Here is an 18,025-nt window from a genome sequence, read left to right on the forward strand (position 1 = left end):
CCTTCCCTTTTCTTCCCTTTCCTTCCTTTTCCTTCCCTTCTCTTTCCCATTCTTCATAATACTATTATCCCTCTACTCTTGAATAGTATATGATACATCAAAAAGAGTTGAATCCATTTAAATTTAAAAAGCAAGATAACCAAGTTCTGAAAATGGTTATACTTCACATGATGTGACTATCTATGTAAGAGCAAATATAGAAAACAAAAGATTTGAAGCATAAGCATGGTAAGTTTTTTCTTCTCTTGTTGTGAAGGAAACTTTTAAAATTATCTCTACACATAACATTTCATGTTTTCTTCAGAACACCCTAGAGGGAAATTATACATAGTATTGTTTTGAAAACTTGTGTACAGAAAATCAGTTTTCCGCAAACCTAACAGTAATATGCATGTGTATCAACCCTTGGGACCACACAACTATAGAAATATAATTCAGTCTATACTAAAATAGGCCCTAGAAATTTCAATAAACGATTAGGAAAACAAAGACATATGTTAGGAGAATAAGGCACGTAATAAGAGTAAATTTTTAATAGGTTTGTAAGACAAATTTAGTATATGTTTACCATTCATGCAGAGGCCATTTTTTTTTTCTTATTTGAATCTAGCTAACCTAATGCAACATGGCTTTTTTTGAAAATTCAAAGTCTAATTTTCTCATAAAAGAAAAATGAAATAGGTAATGTTTCATTAAAATAGCTGCTCTGTACAACTGACTTTCTAAAAGTCCCTAAAAGTTGTTTTAAAAAGAAGTAAAATGAATAACATTTTCAAAAAGGGAACATTGATATAAGAGATAGTTGCAATGGGACCTAGGTTCAAGGCCCACTTTTGATACAAGGAAAATATTTGACCCAAATAAGTAAATCACCCTTGGTGATAGAGATTACTCTCTAAAATAAAAAGTTGCACAGAAAATATTGACCTATGTGGGTGGGAGGATTTTCCACATCTGGGAACTCCTTCTACATATAAAATCATAGGTCTAATTTCTATTCTCTATTTGTGCAACAAGATATTCTTTTTTTCTGTTCTATAGTTCAATATCCAAATATTATCAAATGGAGAAATAATGAATTAGAACATTATTTATTGAGCACTCTAATCAAGTCTCTCATGAGGTACTTGTACTTTAATGATGGACATAGGAATGGACATCAGTACAAAAGAAGAAAACAGAATCCCTTTGAGGAAAATATGAAATAAAAAATAAATTCTAAAAGATAAATCCTAGAGAATAGTCAATATAAGAATAAAGGATATTCTCAATGTCAGATCAAAGCATAACATTATATATAAGAATGATATATATATATATATATATATAAGAAGATTTATGAGATGTGTTAATATTCTGAACATACATTTGTATTGGTTGGCCAAATGATCATAACATGAATAATAATAGCTTTCATTCAATCCTTATAATGACCCTAAGGGACAACTAGTCCAGTTGTTATGACTCCCATTTTAAAAGTGAAGAAACTGCTTATCAAAGAAGTAAAGTGACAAGATAGATAGTAATCATAGCAAGGATTTGAACTCAGATCTCTCCTGACTCCAACTCCAGTGCTCTTTTTCTAACTACACCATATATGTTATTATAGGCAAGAAAATCTTTTGCTGGTTAGAGTTGTAATTTAGTCATGTTAGCAGTCATTTCAGTACAAATGTTGAAATTCAGATTCTCTGGATTTCACATCTCAAAAAAATCCCAAGTTCTTAAATCTCTTGTTTCTCTTTTTAAAATCCTGAATTTAGTATTGAACTATGATCAAAATGTTCATAAATTCAATGAATATGAATTTTTAGAAAGGAAATTTAAAGATCACTGAATTTAAATCATTCATTTTACAAATAAAGAAACTGAGCCCCACCCCCCTTCCAAATTAAATGCCTCTTCTAAGATCATGTAGGTGGTATTAGATCTGGAACTAACATTCTTGTCTCTCACCTCTAATAGCCATGACCTATATAGTCTATATGTATAAAGTCTCTCCATAAGCGTTGGTGATTATAATTATCACCTTTCAAAATAACATCACAGCCATCATAAAATAAAATACATATATACAAAACAGGATGAAGATACCTGTTTAAAGAAAGTCATCATGATCCTGACCTAATGTCAGGATCAAGCTATGGCTTTTGGGTAAGCAATTTAACTATAAGAGTCAGAGCCAAACTTTTACAATATGACTAGAAATTTTTAAGCAAACCAACAAGGACAGAGAAAACAGGTGGATAAATGAAGAAAAGAAAGAAATCTTAGGGATTGAAACATCAAGATTTTCAGGATTTTGTAAAATAGGTGACTTCCAAATAGAGGAGCAGAGCCAATTAAAAAAAAAAATCCTGGTACAATGGAAAAAAAAAATAATACTCGACTCTGCAGTCAAAAACAGCTGGATTCAAATACTCCACCCGTTTTTGACAGGTACTAGTAATATATCTTTGGGGAATGTATTTAACCTTCTTAAATCTCAGGTTCCTCAATTTTAGAACAGAGCTAAAAATAATTTCATTAGGTTGTTTGGAAGATCATATGAAATCATGGAAGAGCATGTGAAATCATGTTTTACAAAACACTGAAAACACTTAAGTACTATATAAGTGCTTAATATTATAAGCAAGAAGCAGTGTAGCCTAAAAAAGAACTAGTTGCAGAATCTGAACAATTTGGATTTAAGTTGTTTCTGACACATATTGATTCTATTACCTTAGGAAAATCATTTAACTTTTCAGTGTATCTTACAGTTAAGACTGTAAACTCAGGGAAAAGTACTGACCTGGGTTGGTACAGTATGTTTTTTCACTAGCAGCTCTCTGTGGTGCAGTATATAGAATGTCTAGAGTGGAGTCAGGTAATGACCTTTGCCAAGCCATTTAATCTTTTCCTACTTCAGTTTTTTCAACTGCAATGGTGAGAATAATAATAGCACATGTCTTTCCTGGTTCCTCCCTTCCTCAGTGAAATTATAGACATAAATAACAACAAAGAAAATACTGGACTAGAAGGCCTAAATTCCTGTGGGTTGAGGTTTGATAAAACAAATGCGGATTATTTTGAACTATAGTTCCAAGGAATGATTGTTTCTTTACCAAGCCTTTTTCCAAGGGTTTCCTTACAGGCCTAGAGCCTAAGAGAAAGCATTGATGGCTAAATATGCTTTACACTTAAAGCAATTGTGGAAATCAGAGGTAAGAATTTTCATTAACATACAAACAACTATTCCCTCTCCTCTTCTAAACGAAGCAAAATGAAACCCAATACCTAGCTGATTATGAAATCTTTATACCAATGCAAGAAGGGCATTAATGAAAATGCTTTGCTGTGTCCCCTCTGTATGTTTTCTTTGCCTAACTAATGTCTCTTTGGTGGCAGAAAAGTCTGTTCCACATTAGAAAATCTGGGTGACTCACTGACTACACTAATAATGTGTCTCCTGCAGAAAGATTTTCCCCAAAGAATCATGACTGTTTGCTGCAGCTGCAGAGTTTATTTAGAAAGGCCTGGAAGCTTATGCAGGAGCCTGCTTTATGCTGGGTTGAGCTCTAATTGTTTTTATTTATTGTACTGTCTGTTATCTCATCCTAAGAATACATACATCATCCACATATTCTCAAGAAAAAAAAAAGCTTAAAACTTTCCTTGTGAAGGAGTAAGTAAGCAGGGTGGTGTGTAATTTTAATACAATATAGTTGGTAATTAGGAATCCTCATTAACATCCCTTCTCCTAAGAGAAGTGCAGAGGGGAATAGCAGATAGTGCTATGATTAGATATACTAAAGGATATTTGCAATGATTTATGGCAAATTCTTCTGAGGAAAAAAAGATACTTTAATGAGATAAAGTAAAATTAGTGATTCCTCTTTGTAATTATATTATTTCTGGAGATATGTGAGGGGGAAAAAGAAAAATACAAATCAATGGGTTTTATCCAAAAATAGTTTCTTAATAGATCATAAGCATTATTTCTTAATGTAGATATAATTGGAAATGTATTTAAAAGTAAATTGAGATCTTTTGCAAATGAAAGAAGGCATGGGTATTTTAAGTGATCATATATTGTGGTAGCATTAATTACAAATAGTAAGAAGAGTTTTCTACCACTCATTATATTAAATAGCCTTAAGGATTTTTTTTTTTTTTTTTTTGAGTTTGAGTTTGAGACAAGATAGAATTAGTTAAATAAGAATCACAGCACTATAATCAGATAATCCAATCTAATGAATGGATTCCTATAGTATTGGGATGAGGCCAGAGTTTTTGTTTCTTTTGGGCTAGAGAACTCTAGATGAGGAAATTCCTACTAAAGTAGATTTGCATTTCTGATGTTTGAGAGTAGCTTGGGGAAATGAAAGTCCAGTGTCACAGAGGCAGTTTGTATGAAAAAGGAGAATTGAACCCAGGTCTTTCTGATCCTAAAGCAGGTTATCTATCTACTATTCCATGTTGTCTAAATTAAATATTAAACATTTTTAATTAACTTGGAAATGGAATTATTTAATATATCATTTGGAAAATAACAAGAAGAAATTACTTATGTTTACTCAACATATGTCAACTGTATTGCTTTTTTTCACAATATGCCTTACAATAAGTAGAATCTTTGCATTTTTTCCTTACCTCAAAGTAGGCAATATAAGATCTAAATTTTTATATAGAACTGCTCCAAGGACAAACACAGATGATTCATCTAATTCTAAAGAGAAAAAAATATATAAGTATATTAATACAATAGCAAGAAAAAATATACATTTTGAAATATTTCAACTTTCTTCAATTTTTGCATATTGCCAGTATTCATATAGGAAATATGAGCATTGACGTGGAAGACATTCTTTTCTCATTATTTTGCTGTCTCTCCCATTAAAATATAAGGTACCTGAGGGCAAGATTTTTTTTTTTTTTTTTTTTTTTTTTTTTTTGCTTTTCTTCATATTTTTAATGGTTAGTGATGCGGGTTGTGATCCCTTTAAGACTTGTCCTTTCAGATTGCTGATTCCCAACCCCTCATAGCTGAGGAAGCTAGGACCTTTGATTCACAAATCCTGATCAAAAGCACCCTTTTGAATTTCAATAGGAGATATCTGGGCTCTCCCAGCCCTATTGAGATCTGAGCCAACTTAGGCAGTCCCAGCCCCCATTCTAATGATCTGCTTGGGTTTTCCAACCTCCACCTAGCAAATTCTAGCCCTTGCTGAAACTCAGCCAGGAGCCAACCTGGGACTCAATCCAAAGGTCCCTTTAGCTAAATCTCTCCTTATAAAAGAGCAAAGCTGGAATCTTCTCTTTGCAGAGGGTTGAAACATGCTAGCACCATGCTTTGCACCATAGACTCTGTCTACCGGAACTTCTAGACCTAACACCTTTTACTAACCAGACTTTAACCTTTCTTCCAAACCCCATAATAAACCTCTTTTTCAATCTAGGTTTTTGGGTTTGTAAATTCCTTTACAGGGGACTCTTGTGCTGCCACTATGATAGGGGTTGAGGTCCCTTTAAGATTCCTTTCTAATTGCCCAACTCATGGTTGACCTTGATTCACAAATCCTGGTCAAAGGCACCCTTTGAATATCTGGGCCCAGCCCCCACCCTCAGCTCAGCTCAGCTTCCCCTAGCCCTCACCTGATCTGAGCTAACTGAAAAGCCCGCCAAGAACTTAGGGGTACTGCCCATCATCTTCTAGATATAAAAAGGGCCAAGCCGGAGCCCTCTTTGCAGGAGCCCTCCCAGCCAACACATGGTATCCTTCCAGCCATGTAAGGGTTCCTGCCCGTCCAGCGGCCACCTCTGTCCCTGGCGTCTTTCTATTGAGCTTTACTTCCAATTTCTACAACTTTTTATTTATCAATCTAGGTTTTTGGGCCTGTAAATTCATTTACAGGGAACACTGCGCCTCATGGAATTATCTATGTGCTGAGAAATGGGGTTCCCCCTTTCCTTTCCCTCATTAACTAGACCTCATTTAACTCTGTATCCTCGTGCCAAATCCAAATGGGGTTGCAAGGGAGCTCTATTTGACTCCCTGTACCTTGAATCTGCCACTAGATCTCAATTAACCCTAATTTCATTTAGTTACCCCTTATCTAGATCTCATCAGTTAGCATAGTGCTTAACACATGGCTAACATAGAATAAATGTTTCTTGACTGACTGGTTGATTGATCTGAGGAATCACTATTTAGTTTCTCTAACATATGAACCAAAGCAGGGACAGTAGACATATGCCAATATTTATACTATATTTCCACTGTTCTATTCCTGACATAAGGCATTTGATTTAATGGAAGCCACAGTCATGTAACTAATGAGGAAGGAGTAAAGTAAAGTTAATGTATCTTAAGGCCTTGGAGGGACCATGGCCTTGTAATATCCTCAAAAGCATGAAAGAAAATTAAGTCAAGTCTTAGAATACTAGATTCATGATTGAGAAATATCTTAAAACTTATTGATTTGAGCACCTTCCTTTTAGAGCTAAAGGACTTGCCTAATATTATAAGGAAAGAAGGGGGAAAATTAGGGTTGGAACCCTACTCTTCTGACTATAAATTGAATGTACTTATAATTGTGATGAGATCTAAATAAGGGGTGCCTAAATGAAATTAGGTTTAATTGAGGTCGGGTGGCAGGTTCGGGGTACAGGGAGTCAAACAGAGCTCCCCTGCAACCCCTTTGGATTTGGCACAAGGATACAGAATTAAATAAGGTCTATTAGTGGTGCAAGTCCTCTGTAAAGGAATTTACAGACCCAAAAACCTATTTTGATAAAACAGGTTTATTGTGGGGTTTGGAAGTAAAGTTTAGTTAGTAAAGTTGAGGGTAGAGATAAAAGGGCACCAGAACCACAGTTCCAGTGGGCTTGGCATGGCCGGCATAAGGATGCCATATTTGGGACCTCTGCAAAGAGTGGACTTTAGTTTGGCTCTTTTTATAATAAGGGGGCGTTGGACAATCTGAAAGGGGCTCATGGGTGGAGTCCCATATTGGCTTCCTGCTTGAGTTTCAGCCAGGGTTAGAATTTGAATAGAATTCAATGGGTTTTTAGATAAAAATGAAACTGTGCTTGGGGTGGGGTCCCTTTCCTGAGGCAGAGTCCAAGGAGATTTTAAGAGTTTTGGGGTTTCTTCATCAAGTGTACCACAAAAAACATTTTTTTTTTTTTAATAGGAGTTTAATCATATGTACTGGTCTTTTATTATTTCTTTTCATTTTTATGTAACCAAGAACTTTTCCCCTAGATATTTTGAGCCATATAGAATAAACAAAAATGTTCTCACCTTAGTAGCGCATTTGAGGAAATATTTTTTAAAAAACATAGCAAAAGTTATTTTTTCCACTTATATAATACTACTCCAGTATATTCCAGTAATACTGGCTTGCTTTCTGCTCTTTGCTCATAAAACTCCATCTCCTGGCTCCAAGCATTATCACTTGTGGTCCTCCATGCCTGGAACTCTCACCCTTCTCATCTCTGCCCTCCACTTTTCCCAGTTTTCTTCAAGTCTCAGCTAACATCTTAACTTCTGAAAGAAGTTTTTCCTAGTCCTCCTTAACTATCCCTAATTTATTCAACATATATTTTATTTGTAAATATACAACAAATAAATTTAGTTGTTCACATATTATCTCTCCTAGTATCTATTCTCTTAGAATAACTCCTAGATATTTAGAGTTATCTCTTTGAACTTCTTGAGATTAGAAAGTGTTTACCTTTAACCATTTCCAATGCTTAGCACAATGCTTTGAATATAACAGGTGCTTAATAAATGCTACTTAACTGACTGGTTGCTCCTCTGAGATGGAATTTAATCTTATTATCAGAAAATACTTTAGTTCTAATAATACAATAACATTGAAAAAAATTAAATGTTGGTCACATGTTCATCTAATTTATCCTTACCTCTTGATGACATTGGTGTGAAGATATTTTTAGGAATAACCACCCTGTCTTCTGAGTTTCTTGCCCAGTCGACCATTCCTTTCCTTCCTTTCATTGGGAAATTGATGTCTGTTAAAACAGAAGCTGCAGGAAGCTTCTGAATACTAGCCACTATAAAGAAAAATCCTAGAATCAATAGAGTCTTTTGCCATATTTCAACATAATCACATTAGAGTAACATAATCATTACATTTTTTAAATAAAATCTCAAGGCACAAAAATATTAAAATGAACTGTAGTTTAAGAATACTTCTAAGAATCAAATTTTATATTGACTCTGTAATTTTTATCCTTAATGGAAAGAAAGGGTAGGATGAATAAAAAAAAATTTCAAAATAAAATTGTACTATCTTCTTGTAATTATTTGTTAAAGTGTATTTGCACAGATAAGAGAAATTATATTAAATGTGTACATATATGTATACATATACCTACACATATCCTTATATTTTGTAGTGATATGCCAAGTCATGTGAGTGATCTAGTCTTTCTAGCCTGGAACATACTATACAAATTACCCTAGAGGATAGAATTGTTGGGTCAGATTAGTACAGTCTTAACAATGTTAATATCACCAAGGCAACTACAATGGCATTTAAGAAAAATAATTAGAAAATAAAAATTAGTTCCTTGAAAACAACTATTTGAAAAAATAACTTGATAGGATTTAGGGTGAATGTCTCTGTGTGTATATTTGTGGTTTTGTTAAGCCTATCCACAGAAGAAAGACAAATCTATTTCTCCCTATATTATCATTCTTTTTTGAAAACTTCAAATATTACTTCTGTTTTTGAAATGTCAGACTATCAGTGGGAAACTACTAAACCAGAATAGAATTTAGATTATCATAGGTCGTCACTGTGCTGAATGTTTTTACTTAAATTGTTTTGCTTTGTCATAAGGAAAGGTTCAATGTAGAGGGGATTTTTTTTTTTTTTTTTTGCTATGGCTACAATATAAAGGCAAAAAGTATCAATAATACATATTAATAAAAGGAAAATCAAGCAATCTGATAGGTGAACCCATCACAAAATTTTAATTAACATCTTATAGCACTTTGAACAGACTTTATTTCAGTTTAGCTTCTCATAATAACTTTTTCAGATTAGTAGTCATTGGAATCATTTTTTATGGATGAGAAAACAGAGGCACAGAAAAAAATTGATGAAGTTGCAGATTTAGCTACTTTGTAAATTCTATAAGATGGTCACTGTGATACTTTTGTTTACCCATTTTAGCACTTTCTTTTTATAGCCAAAGAATTATATAAACCAGTCTTATTTCCCATAAAAATCTGGCACTGAAAAGCCATGGCAACCATTAGTTTCAAGGAAAATTCAGGTTACTTTGAAGAAAATGACAGGCTTGCCAAAATTAATATATCAAAGGACAATAGATTCAAAGATGGAAGAGACCTTAGAGCTTGCTTGGTCTAGCCTCCTCATTTTATAGTTGAAGAAACTAAAGAATAATGAAGGCATTTTCTCCAAATCACACAGATGGTAAATGACAAAGCCAAAACTTGAACCCACATCCTCCTCCCTAATCAAAATCCTTTTATAATCTATTTGGTAATGTAAGAAAAAATAATTTAGGCCAATTATGCTGATGATCACTTGAATATTGTATTTTATAATCAATTTCCAGTTATGATAATGCATTTCACTTAATTTTTATATGAGTCCTTACTGTGATCCCCATTAAGATTTTGTTCTAAGTGTCCCAGAGAGGGGTTAAATGGAAAGACAGTAGGGGAAAGTTATAAAAGCTAATACAACAGAAAAATTAAAGTAAAATCCATTAGGCATTTCAGAAGTGGATTTAATTTTAAAGGAAATTGTAATTTAAATCAAGAAAAGAGGAAAAGCAAGATGTTAATAATATTAGCTCTGTAATGTATGACTTGACAATTGGCTTTTACTTCCAAATTAAATTGGTTATGTATTAAAGCATAATATTAATGAAACAGAACTTAAAGGTTTTTCAGGTTTTCCATCACATACCTCTATTATTTGGGGTTTATAGCATAGGATACATTTTACCCCAGGGCTGTAATTTGACATTAAGAGATAATATTAGGTAATAGCAAGATCACTTCATTTGGAGAGAGGAATTGGGTTTAGATACAAAATCTGTTTCTTATTACATACATTACTTTGGGCAAGGCTTTGTTTCCTCACTGCCTGTTTCCTCATTGGCAAAATGAGAGAACTGGCCCCCAGGACATCTAAGATCACTTCTATCTCTAAGTGTTGGGATATATAAATCCCAAATGATTTTTAATAAAAAGAAAACTAGCTATCTCAGGTTAACAGACAATGGACACAAATTATTGTTCTTGAATGCAAAAAAGTGTTTAGATGTAAGGCTTTATCATCAGAATGGAAGCTCATTGAGGACAATGTGTTATTTTTGCTTTTTAATTATATTCCTATCATTTAGCATGCAGTAATATTTTATTCAATGTTTAGTGATAGATATTTCATTATTAAAATAACAAATTTACTTGTCAAAGAATAGTAAAAATTCTTCAGTGCTATTGGAAATAGAGAAGATACTTTAGGATCCACTAACTCAGCCCCATGGTACTTGCTGAATTCATCACTTTACCCAGAAAGTGGAAATAATTCATTCTTCCTAGAAATCCCATGGTCCCAGTTTCAATTATCCTAGTGGCTTTAAGAGAACTTATTTCTTTTCTTTATTATATCTATTGTCTACAGGGAGAGAAGGATAAATGAAAGTCACCTATTGTTATCCAATTATTTAAAAAGCAAGGCAAAATTTGATGTTCCCTGAAGTATGAAGTATTCTCCATCTTTTTTTTTTCATGCATTAGCCAAAGGAAAGTAGAGAAATTTCAAAAGAAGAGGATACTTTCTGAACCAACTATATTGTCTTAACTGAAATAAATGGCAGTTTCACAGTTTTCATGAAAATATGGTCTTGAATATTTATAGCAGTACATAAATTTATCTCATATGATATAATATTCACACTACTAAAGACTAACAAATACTTAAATTATAACCTGCATAAAAGGTGGCATTTTTGCTACAAATTCTTAATTAGGAAAAATACAAAAATGAATAAAGATAACTTTTTTGTCAAATAATTACTTCATAGCCCACTATGGAAGATAGTCAATTAATCTCCTAGTGCCTAGATTTTCTTAGATGTATAACTAGACTAGTATAGACTAACTACTATAAACTAGACTGATTGGACTCTGATGGTCCTTCCAACTCCAGAGCAACAATTATCATCAGTACCTTGGAGTCTATCCCTGGAAACACTGGGGATTGAATGGGAAAGTCTTTCCTAATCTATAACTCTACCTTATTTCCTGGGTACTTTTTTATATCATTTTGCAATATACCAACTTTTGTCTTTCTGGTTCTCCTTTATGCAATATCACTGTATTAGACTTAAAGCTCCCTCAGGCTAGTGATAATTTTCTATTTGTATACCCAATGCTTGACACCTAATAACCACTTATAAGTATTCACGCTATCTATATATCTGCCTGTTTATAATTCTATTGCAAAGGCTTTAGTAAGCAGTCAAATATCAAAGAGACACACTCTTATCCTATGATCATGAGGTCCTAGATTTAGAACTAGAAGGAATCTTAGAAGTCACATAGACCAACCTCCTAATTTTACATAGGAGGAAACTGAGACTTAGTAGTGTGAAGCAAATTTTCCAAGGTCACAGAAGTGCTAAGTATCAGATCTTAGATTTGAACCCAGGTGAGTTTAACCTCACGGTGCCTTGAATATAGTAGGGGTTAAATAAGTTCATGGATTTTCTATATTATATTGCCAACCATTTTGTAGACAAAATAATGTTTGCTTGGAAAATGAAATGAATGTATCTTGTAGCAAGAATGGGGGTCAAAATATAAACCATTTCAGTAATGTTTTGGTACTTGTGACATCACAAGTATCAGAGGGGAAGACTTTCAGTGTATTGGGTAATGACTCTTCAGAAGATTTATAAAAAGAAGTGGGTGAAAATCTCAGAGGATGTGAAATCATGAAAAGGCTTTAATATGCATTTGTGGAGGCAATACCTTATATGGCACCACAGTAAAACTTTAGTGTAGGCTGCCCATTAATATGTGAAGTATAAAATATTACTTAAAACAGTATATGATTAGTCAAAAATATTTGGGCAAAAGGCTAACCGATGTTTCTGCATTTAATTTGAAATGCTTAGAGAGAAAAAAAAATACATGAAAGATGACAACCCCTTTCCACCTTTTCTATAGCAAAAACCTCTGCACTGGGCTTAAGTGATCTTTAGGGAAATGGGAAATATTAAAGTTAAATAAATTCCAAAGATAGAGAGTCTGATGAACTAAAATCTTTGGCTTATACTATATCTGGAAGTAAATATGTGGCTTCTTCAGATGGTGGAACATGTGCATAAAGAGTTTTGTACACTCTACATTAAATCACTGGACTACAGCAATAATTGTTGCATTAGAATCAATTGCTGCAGCTTTGGTGATGGGGCAACTTTTTCCCAAAAAAATAATAGTATTGAAATGTCTCAAAGAAAATTACAGTATTTGGAAGAAGCCTCAAAGGTTACTGAACAAATAAGCACATTTTCACAGATATGAGACTTATTCTGAATATACTTTTTTCATATTTCACATTTTCATTACAACAGCAGATCTAAATTTTCTTCAATAAAAACAGGTGATTCATCATGGATGAACTTTGGGGGAAAACTAATCCCATTGACTAGATTGATGACATATCAAATCATCATTTTTATTCATAGTCTTACAGAATCTCATATTGAACTTCCCCCCTCCAATGTTTTTTTTTGTGTGTGTGTGTGTGTGTGTGTGTGTGTGTGTGTGTGTGTGTTCATCAGAGAGAGACACACAGAGACAGAAATAGAAATAGCGACATACAGAGACATTGACAGAGACAAAAGTAGGACCAAAGATAGACAAAGATGTATAGGAAAGATGCAGAGAAAGACACAGAGACTGAGAGAGACACATAAATAGGGACACACATAGATATAGACAGAGACATGGAAATATACTAAATCAGAATGATTAGATTAAGTAGAAAGAGATACATAGAGAGAGATAGAGAGAATATCAGAAACAGAAAAAAGTAGAGAGAGAAAGAGAAAGACACAGAAACAGAGAAATAGAGCCAAGAAAACCCCATGACATCAAAAAGCAGATATTGAGTCTGCTGGTTGCTGTTCACTAATATATTACCCTAGTAAGTAAAGCCAAAAAAATTCTTTTTTGTCCTGTTTTTTCATAGAAAGCATATGATATGAATATAGGCCCTATAAAACTCCCTGAGTAAAAGGATCATGTTTCTTTGTATCCTACCTAGTGAAGCTGTTTAGTAAATATCTTGTGTTATTGCAACAGAAGTTAACAGTCAATTAACTAACTAAAATAGGACTGAAAACAAGCCTAAAAAGGTACTAGTATGAAAGTACAGGTGGAACTGATGACATTTTACCACTTGATAAAATATTTGACTTTCATTTGCCATTCTAGTCAATAGTCCTATTCTTTCCTTAGGCTTTAGTTTAAATATTTAATCTTTAAAAAAATAAAACACATCTAAATGTCCAAGAGACAAGAATTACATTTCAAATATGAGAGCCCATCCTTCTGTACTTATATTTGCCATCAAGGGAGCTCAAAGATGAGGCCTCTTCATTTCACTCAATCTTGCTCTTTCTCTTTTGATAGAAATTACCAGAGGAAAGGGATTGAGTTTTATGATTATTTAGTTATACAAGGTTATTTGAGATAAAAATCAATTGCTACAATAGATTAGGTGAATCAATGTGCCACTGTGACATGAATCTACATTTTCATATCTATCAAAATTACAGAGAAATGTTCACTTCTTGCAAGGTATTCACATGAGTACCTTAAATTGCACCATCCATTTTGTGGCATTAAATAAATGGCACACACTTAGTGTAAAGATGTTCTTGAAACAAAAGTGTGCAATGCAATGTTCTTGAAACAAAAAGTATATTATATGAAGAGCTCGTTTTAGAGTCAGGAAGGCCTTTGTTAAAAGAATTTAGGAGGCATAGTAGATAGAACATTAGACCTGAGCTCAGGGAAATCTGAATCACTTTGGACAATTTGCTTAATCTTTGCTTTGAGTTTCTTCATCTCTGAAATGGGGATAATAATAGTACCTCCCTCTTAACATGGCTCTGGAGGATAAAAGTGAGGCAGGTGACTTTGTACAGCTCTCCTTCACTTAAACCCAATGTACTTGCATTCATCGTATCCCCTTCCTGGAGTCATAGTCCTCTTCAAAAATGAAGGACAAATAAGAAACTCCAAGCAATATTATAAGGATAATGTGGGATAAAATATCCCATTTATTCCATGCAAACTTAAAATAAATCTATTTAAATGATACATAGTAGCTATTAAGTTTTGATTATGACACGTATGATTACATAAGTCAGTGAATCTACCCTGTGTACTCCTGTAACTTATTTTTTCATCAAGGAGGCTCTATTTCACAGGGTCTTAATTTAGAGTCCATTAAGTATTTTAAAAAATGTTACTGTATTTTACTCAATACAACTTGTTTCAAAATTCTAGGGATTTTATTTTATATTTAAAATCTTTTTGGGAAAAAGACTTCCATAACTTTACCAGGCTGCCAACAAGATTTATGCCACATAAAAAAGCTAACTGTACAAAATCTAGCTGTACAAAAATAAAATCATAACTCATTTAAAATAATAGAAAATTTAAAGAAAAGTAGTTAAGAAAAAATAAAGTTAAAGACTATGAAACCTTATTAGAAATTCTGTCTCCTTAAAAACAAAACAAAAAAAAAAAACTTTCCACATTGATGCTTTTGATGTTTTTAAAGAAAATTGCACTATGTGCAATTGTTCTAACCACATTCAATTCTCTCTGAACTCATTTGGTGTTTTCTTGAAAGATTAGAGTGGAGGTAGGGGAGTGATTTGCCTTTTTCATCCTAGCTCATTTTGTAAATGAGAAAATGAAAGCAAACAAGGGTAAATGACTTGCCTAGGGTCACAGAGATGTCTGAGGTTAGATTTGAATTCAGAAAGATGAGTCTTCTTGTCTCCAGATCTGTCTCTCTATGAACTGTGCCATCTAGCTGCATTGCTATTATTATGTAACAGAAAGTAAATATACTCAGAGGAAGGGCATACTGGAAGCAATAGCATTAGTTAAATGACACAGAAGCTCTGTATTGGATAGTGTTGGACCCTCAGTTCAACTTCTGTCTTAAATACTTATTAGCTTTGTGGTCCTGAGCAAATCATTTAATATCTTTGAGATTCAGTTTCCTCATCTCAATGATAATATTATCTAATTCACAGAATTGTTATGAGGATCAAATGAGTTAATATATGGAAATTTCTTTTCAAATTTAAAGTTCTATATAAATGCCAGCTATTATAATTGTTAGTTATTATTGTAGTGTGTAAACTTTAAAGCAACATATAAATGTTAACTCTAGTTATAGATAAATAGATATATAGATAGATAAAACCATTTTTTGCAAATCTTAAATCACTACATAAATGCTTGCTATTGTTATTACATATCAAACAATATGACATAGAAATAAAATAAGTATTCAATTAAAGAAAATAAAAGCAGTGCCTTGTGCCTACAAAAAACATTCCAGGGAACCAAAACAATGGGATTCTATAGGCCAAAGATGCTAATTCCAGATGTGTATATTGAAAACCTACTTTTGTTTATTGTCCCAATTATATAATCTGTATGCTTTATGGTAAGCAAAAAAGTGTATAAGATAGGAAGGTCATAGGTTTAGAGCTAGTAAATTAGAATCTCTCATTTTACAGTCTAGCAAACTGAGGTCTAAGTAAGATAAGTATTTTATTTGAGGTCCCCATGTAATAAGGTTCCTGACTAGGTCTCTGAATGAATCAATAAAATTTTCTGATCAACATATCTTGGGGATGAATTTCAAACTCTTCCCATATTTCGTTTTACCTATCACACCTTCTGATAGAGCTCTCATTCCTGCAAGGTTCCTATCATTTCTGCATCATCAACCAATGCCTTTTTGTTGGTGTGAAAATAAGTTTACCCTCATTGGTTCTTCAGGTTTTTGAAGGATAAATTTACCATTAAGGCAAGTCAAGAATTTTTTAGCTTCCCTGCTTTTGGCAAAGAGAATGCTCACTTTTTTTGGTGGGGGAGGGGGAGAATTGCTAGTATAGGAAAAGTGCTGTCAGGATACTTTCCCCCACTATCTTCTTGTGAAAAGTGTGGCAAAAATACCAATAGGAACAGCAACAAATATAATTTTGATAACAATTTATATAATGTTTTGTGGTTTGCAAAGAGCTTTACAAATATTATCTCATTTAATCCTCACAACTCTAGGAGCTATGTATTATCATTATATCCATTTTACAGATGAGAAAAATAAAGCAGACATGGGTTAAGTAACTTTCTCTAGTAATCCAGGCAATAAATCTGAGCCTGAAACTAAAATCATGTTTGAACTGGGGTCTTCCTGACTCCACATTCAGTACTCTGTCTGTTGTGCTTATGTGCTTACAACAACAGCAGCAGCAACAACAACAATAACCTACATTTATATATAATGCTTTATGTTTTCCAGGATTTAATATTATCTCATTAACAATGAGATCTTAACAATAAATTCCATTATTATGCTCATTTTACAAATGTAGAGATGGGTGCTCAGAAAAATCAACTGAGTGACAGTGAATAGAGTACTGCACTTAAAGTCAGGAAGATCAAAGTTTTGAGTTTTTTAAAATCCAATCTCAGACATTTAGTAGCTTTGAGATTGTAGACAAGTAATTTAACCTGTACCTGTTACAATTTTCTCACTTGCAAAATGGGAAATATAATAACATTAATCTCCCAGTGTTGTGAGGATCAAATGAAATAATATTTGTAAAGTACATTGCAAACCTTAAAATGCCATATAAATGCCACCATTATTCAATGACTTGTTTATCTTCACACAGAGAAAAAGTATCAGAGGGTCTATACCCTGGGTCCTCCTTTGTTAAGTCCAGCATACAATGTATTCACTACTCTATCCTAGCTCTTTAAGACACTGAGGGACAACTCTTAACAATTCTTTCTTACAAAACAGAGCAACATAGCAAAGAAGGACTATAAATAATACCAGAGAAGAGGATATGCTGACGGCTAGTTTTTCAACATCACTTTCTTCAGAAAAATGTCAGCCTTTGGAGAACTTTAAAGAATTTCTAGGAGATATAAAGAGATGGAAACAAAAATGGTCTTTCCTAGTACATGCCAGTTCTTTCAGCTGAAAATAACACACAAAAAAGAAGAGGCAAAATACTATGATTTTCTGTCCCTAGAGTTTAATCAAACTAGGGAAGCAGACAGGTGAGTAGTTACATGTAATTGAAAGGTTTCTGATTCAGGATGTTACTTTTTTAATGATGCATTATGGTGAGCAGGTATTTAAATAATCTGGGAGTTTGGGAAACACCCCATTAGTGTTAAGGACAGAAAGTTATACATTATTTACAACTCATCTTTTTTTTTTTTTCTTCAGGCATCAATTTCTAGACTTAGATGTATAGTATCTTGAGTTTCCTTGGGGTCTGGGGAAACATTTTGGATGTGATCAGAGCATTTTCAGCCCATATTCTCTATAAACAGGTGAGCAGGCTTCTTCCCTCTATTCTTCCCTCTCCCCATTCATATAGTCATTTCTACAGTGCTACATAAAACAATTGCTACATAAAAACACCATGCTCTGTTCAAGATCAATTGCCCAAACACTTTTTTCTCATATTTTTAAGTTTGTAAAATTTCAAAAAGGGGATTTCATTTAAATGTTATAGCTTCTTTGCTTATTTGGATTTCCTTTACTACTTTTCTTTGATTTGCTTATTCACTGAACATAGAGAAAATGAAGTAAGGACTTCTAAGCAATTCACACTAATTTCTTTTTTATTTTTCATAAAAGAGACATATATATATATATATATATATATATATATATATATATATATATATATA

At 33.1% G+C, this 18,025-nt stretch overlaps 1 protein-coding gene across 9 annotated transcripts in view; it reads right to left on the reverse strand.

The window, feature by feature from the left end:
* Positions 1-18,025, reverse strand: part of ADGRB3 (adhesion G protein-coupled receptor B3) — a 919,013-nt gene that overhangs the window by 435,541 nt on the left and 465,447 nt on the right. For all 9 annotated transcript variants that reach the window (XM_074310585.1, XM_074310582.1, XM_074310581.1 and 6 more), the window contains 2 exons: positions 7,909-8,058; positions 4,633-4,708 (listed from right to left, as the gene is read on the reverse strand). In XM_074310585.1, the coding sequence (XP_074166686.1) occupies positions 4,633-4,708; positions 7,909-8,058 (226 nt within the window). The remainder of the gene's footprint in view (positions 1-4,632; positions 4,709-7,908; positions 8,059-18,025) is intronic.

The sequence above is a fragment of the Sminthopsis crassicaudata genome, chromosome 4, assembly GCF_048593235.1.
Source record: "Sminthopsis crassicaudata isolate SCR6 chromosome 4, ASM4859323v1, whole genome shotgun sequence".
NCBI lineage: Eukaryota > Metazoa > Chordata > Mammalia > Dasyuromorphia > Dasyuridae > Sminthopsis > Sminthopsis crassicaudata.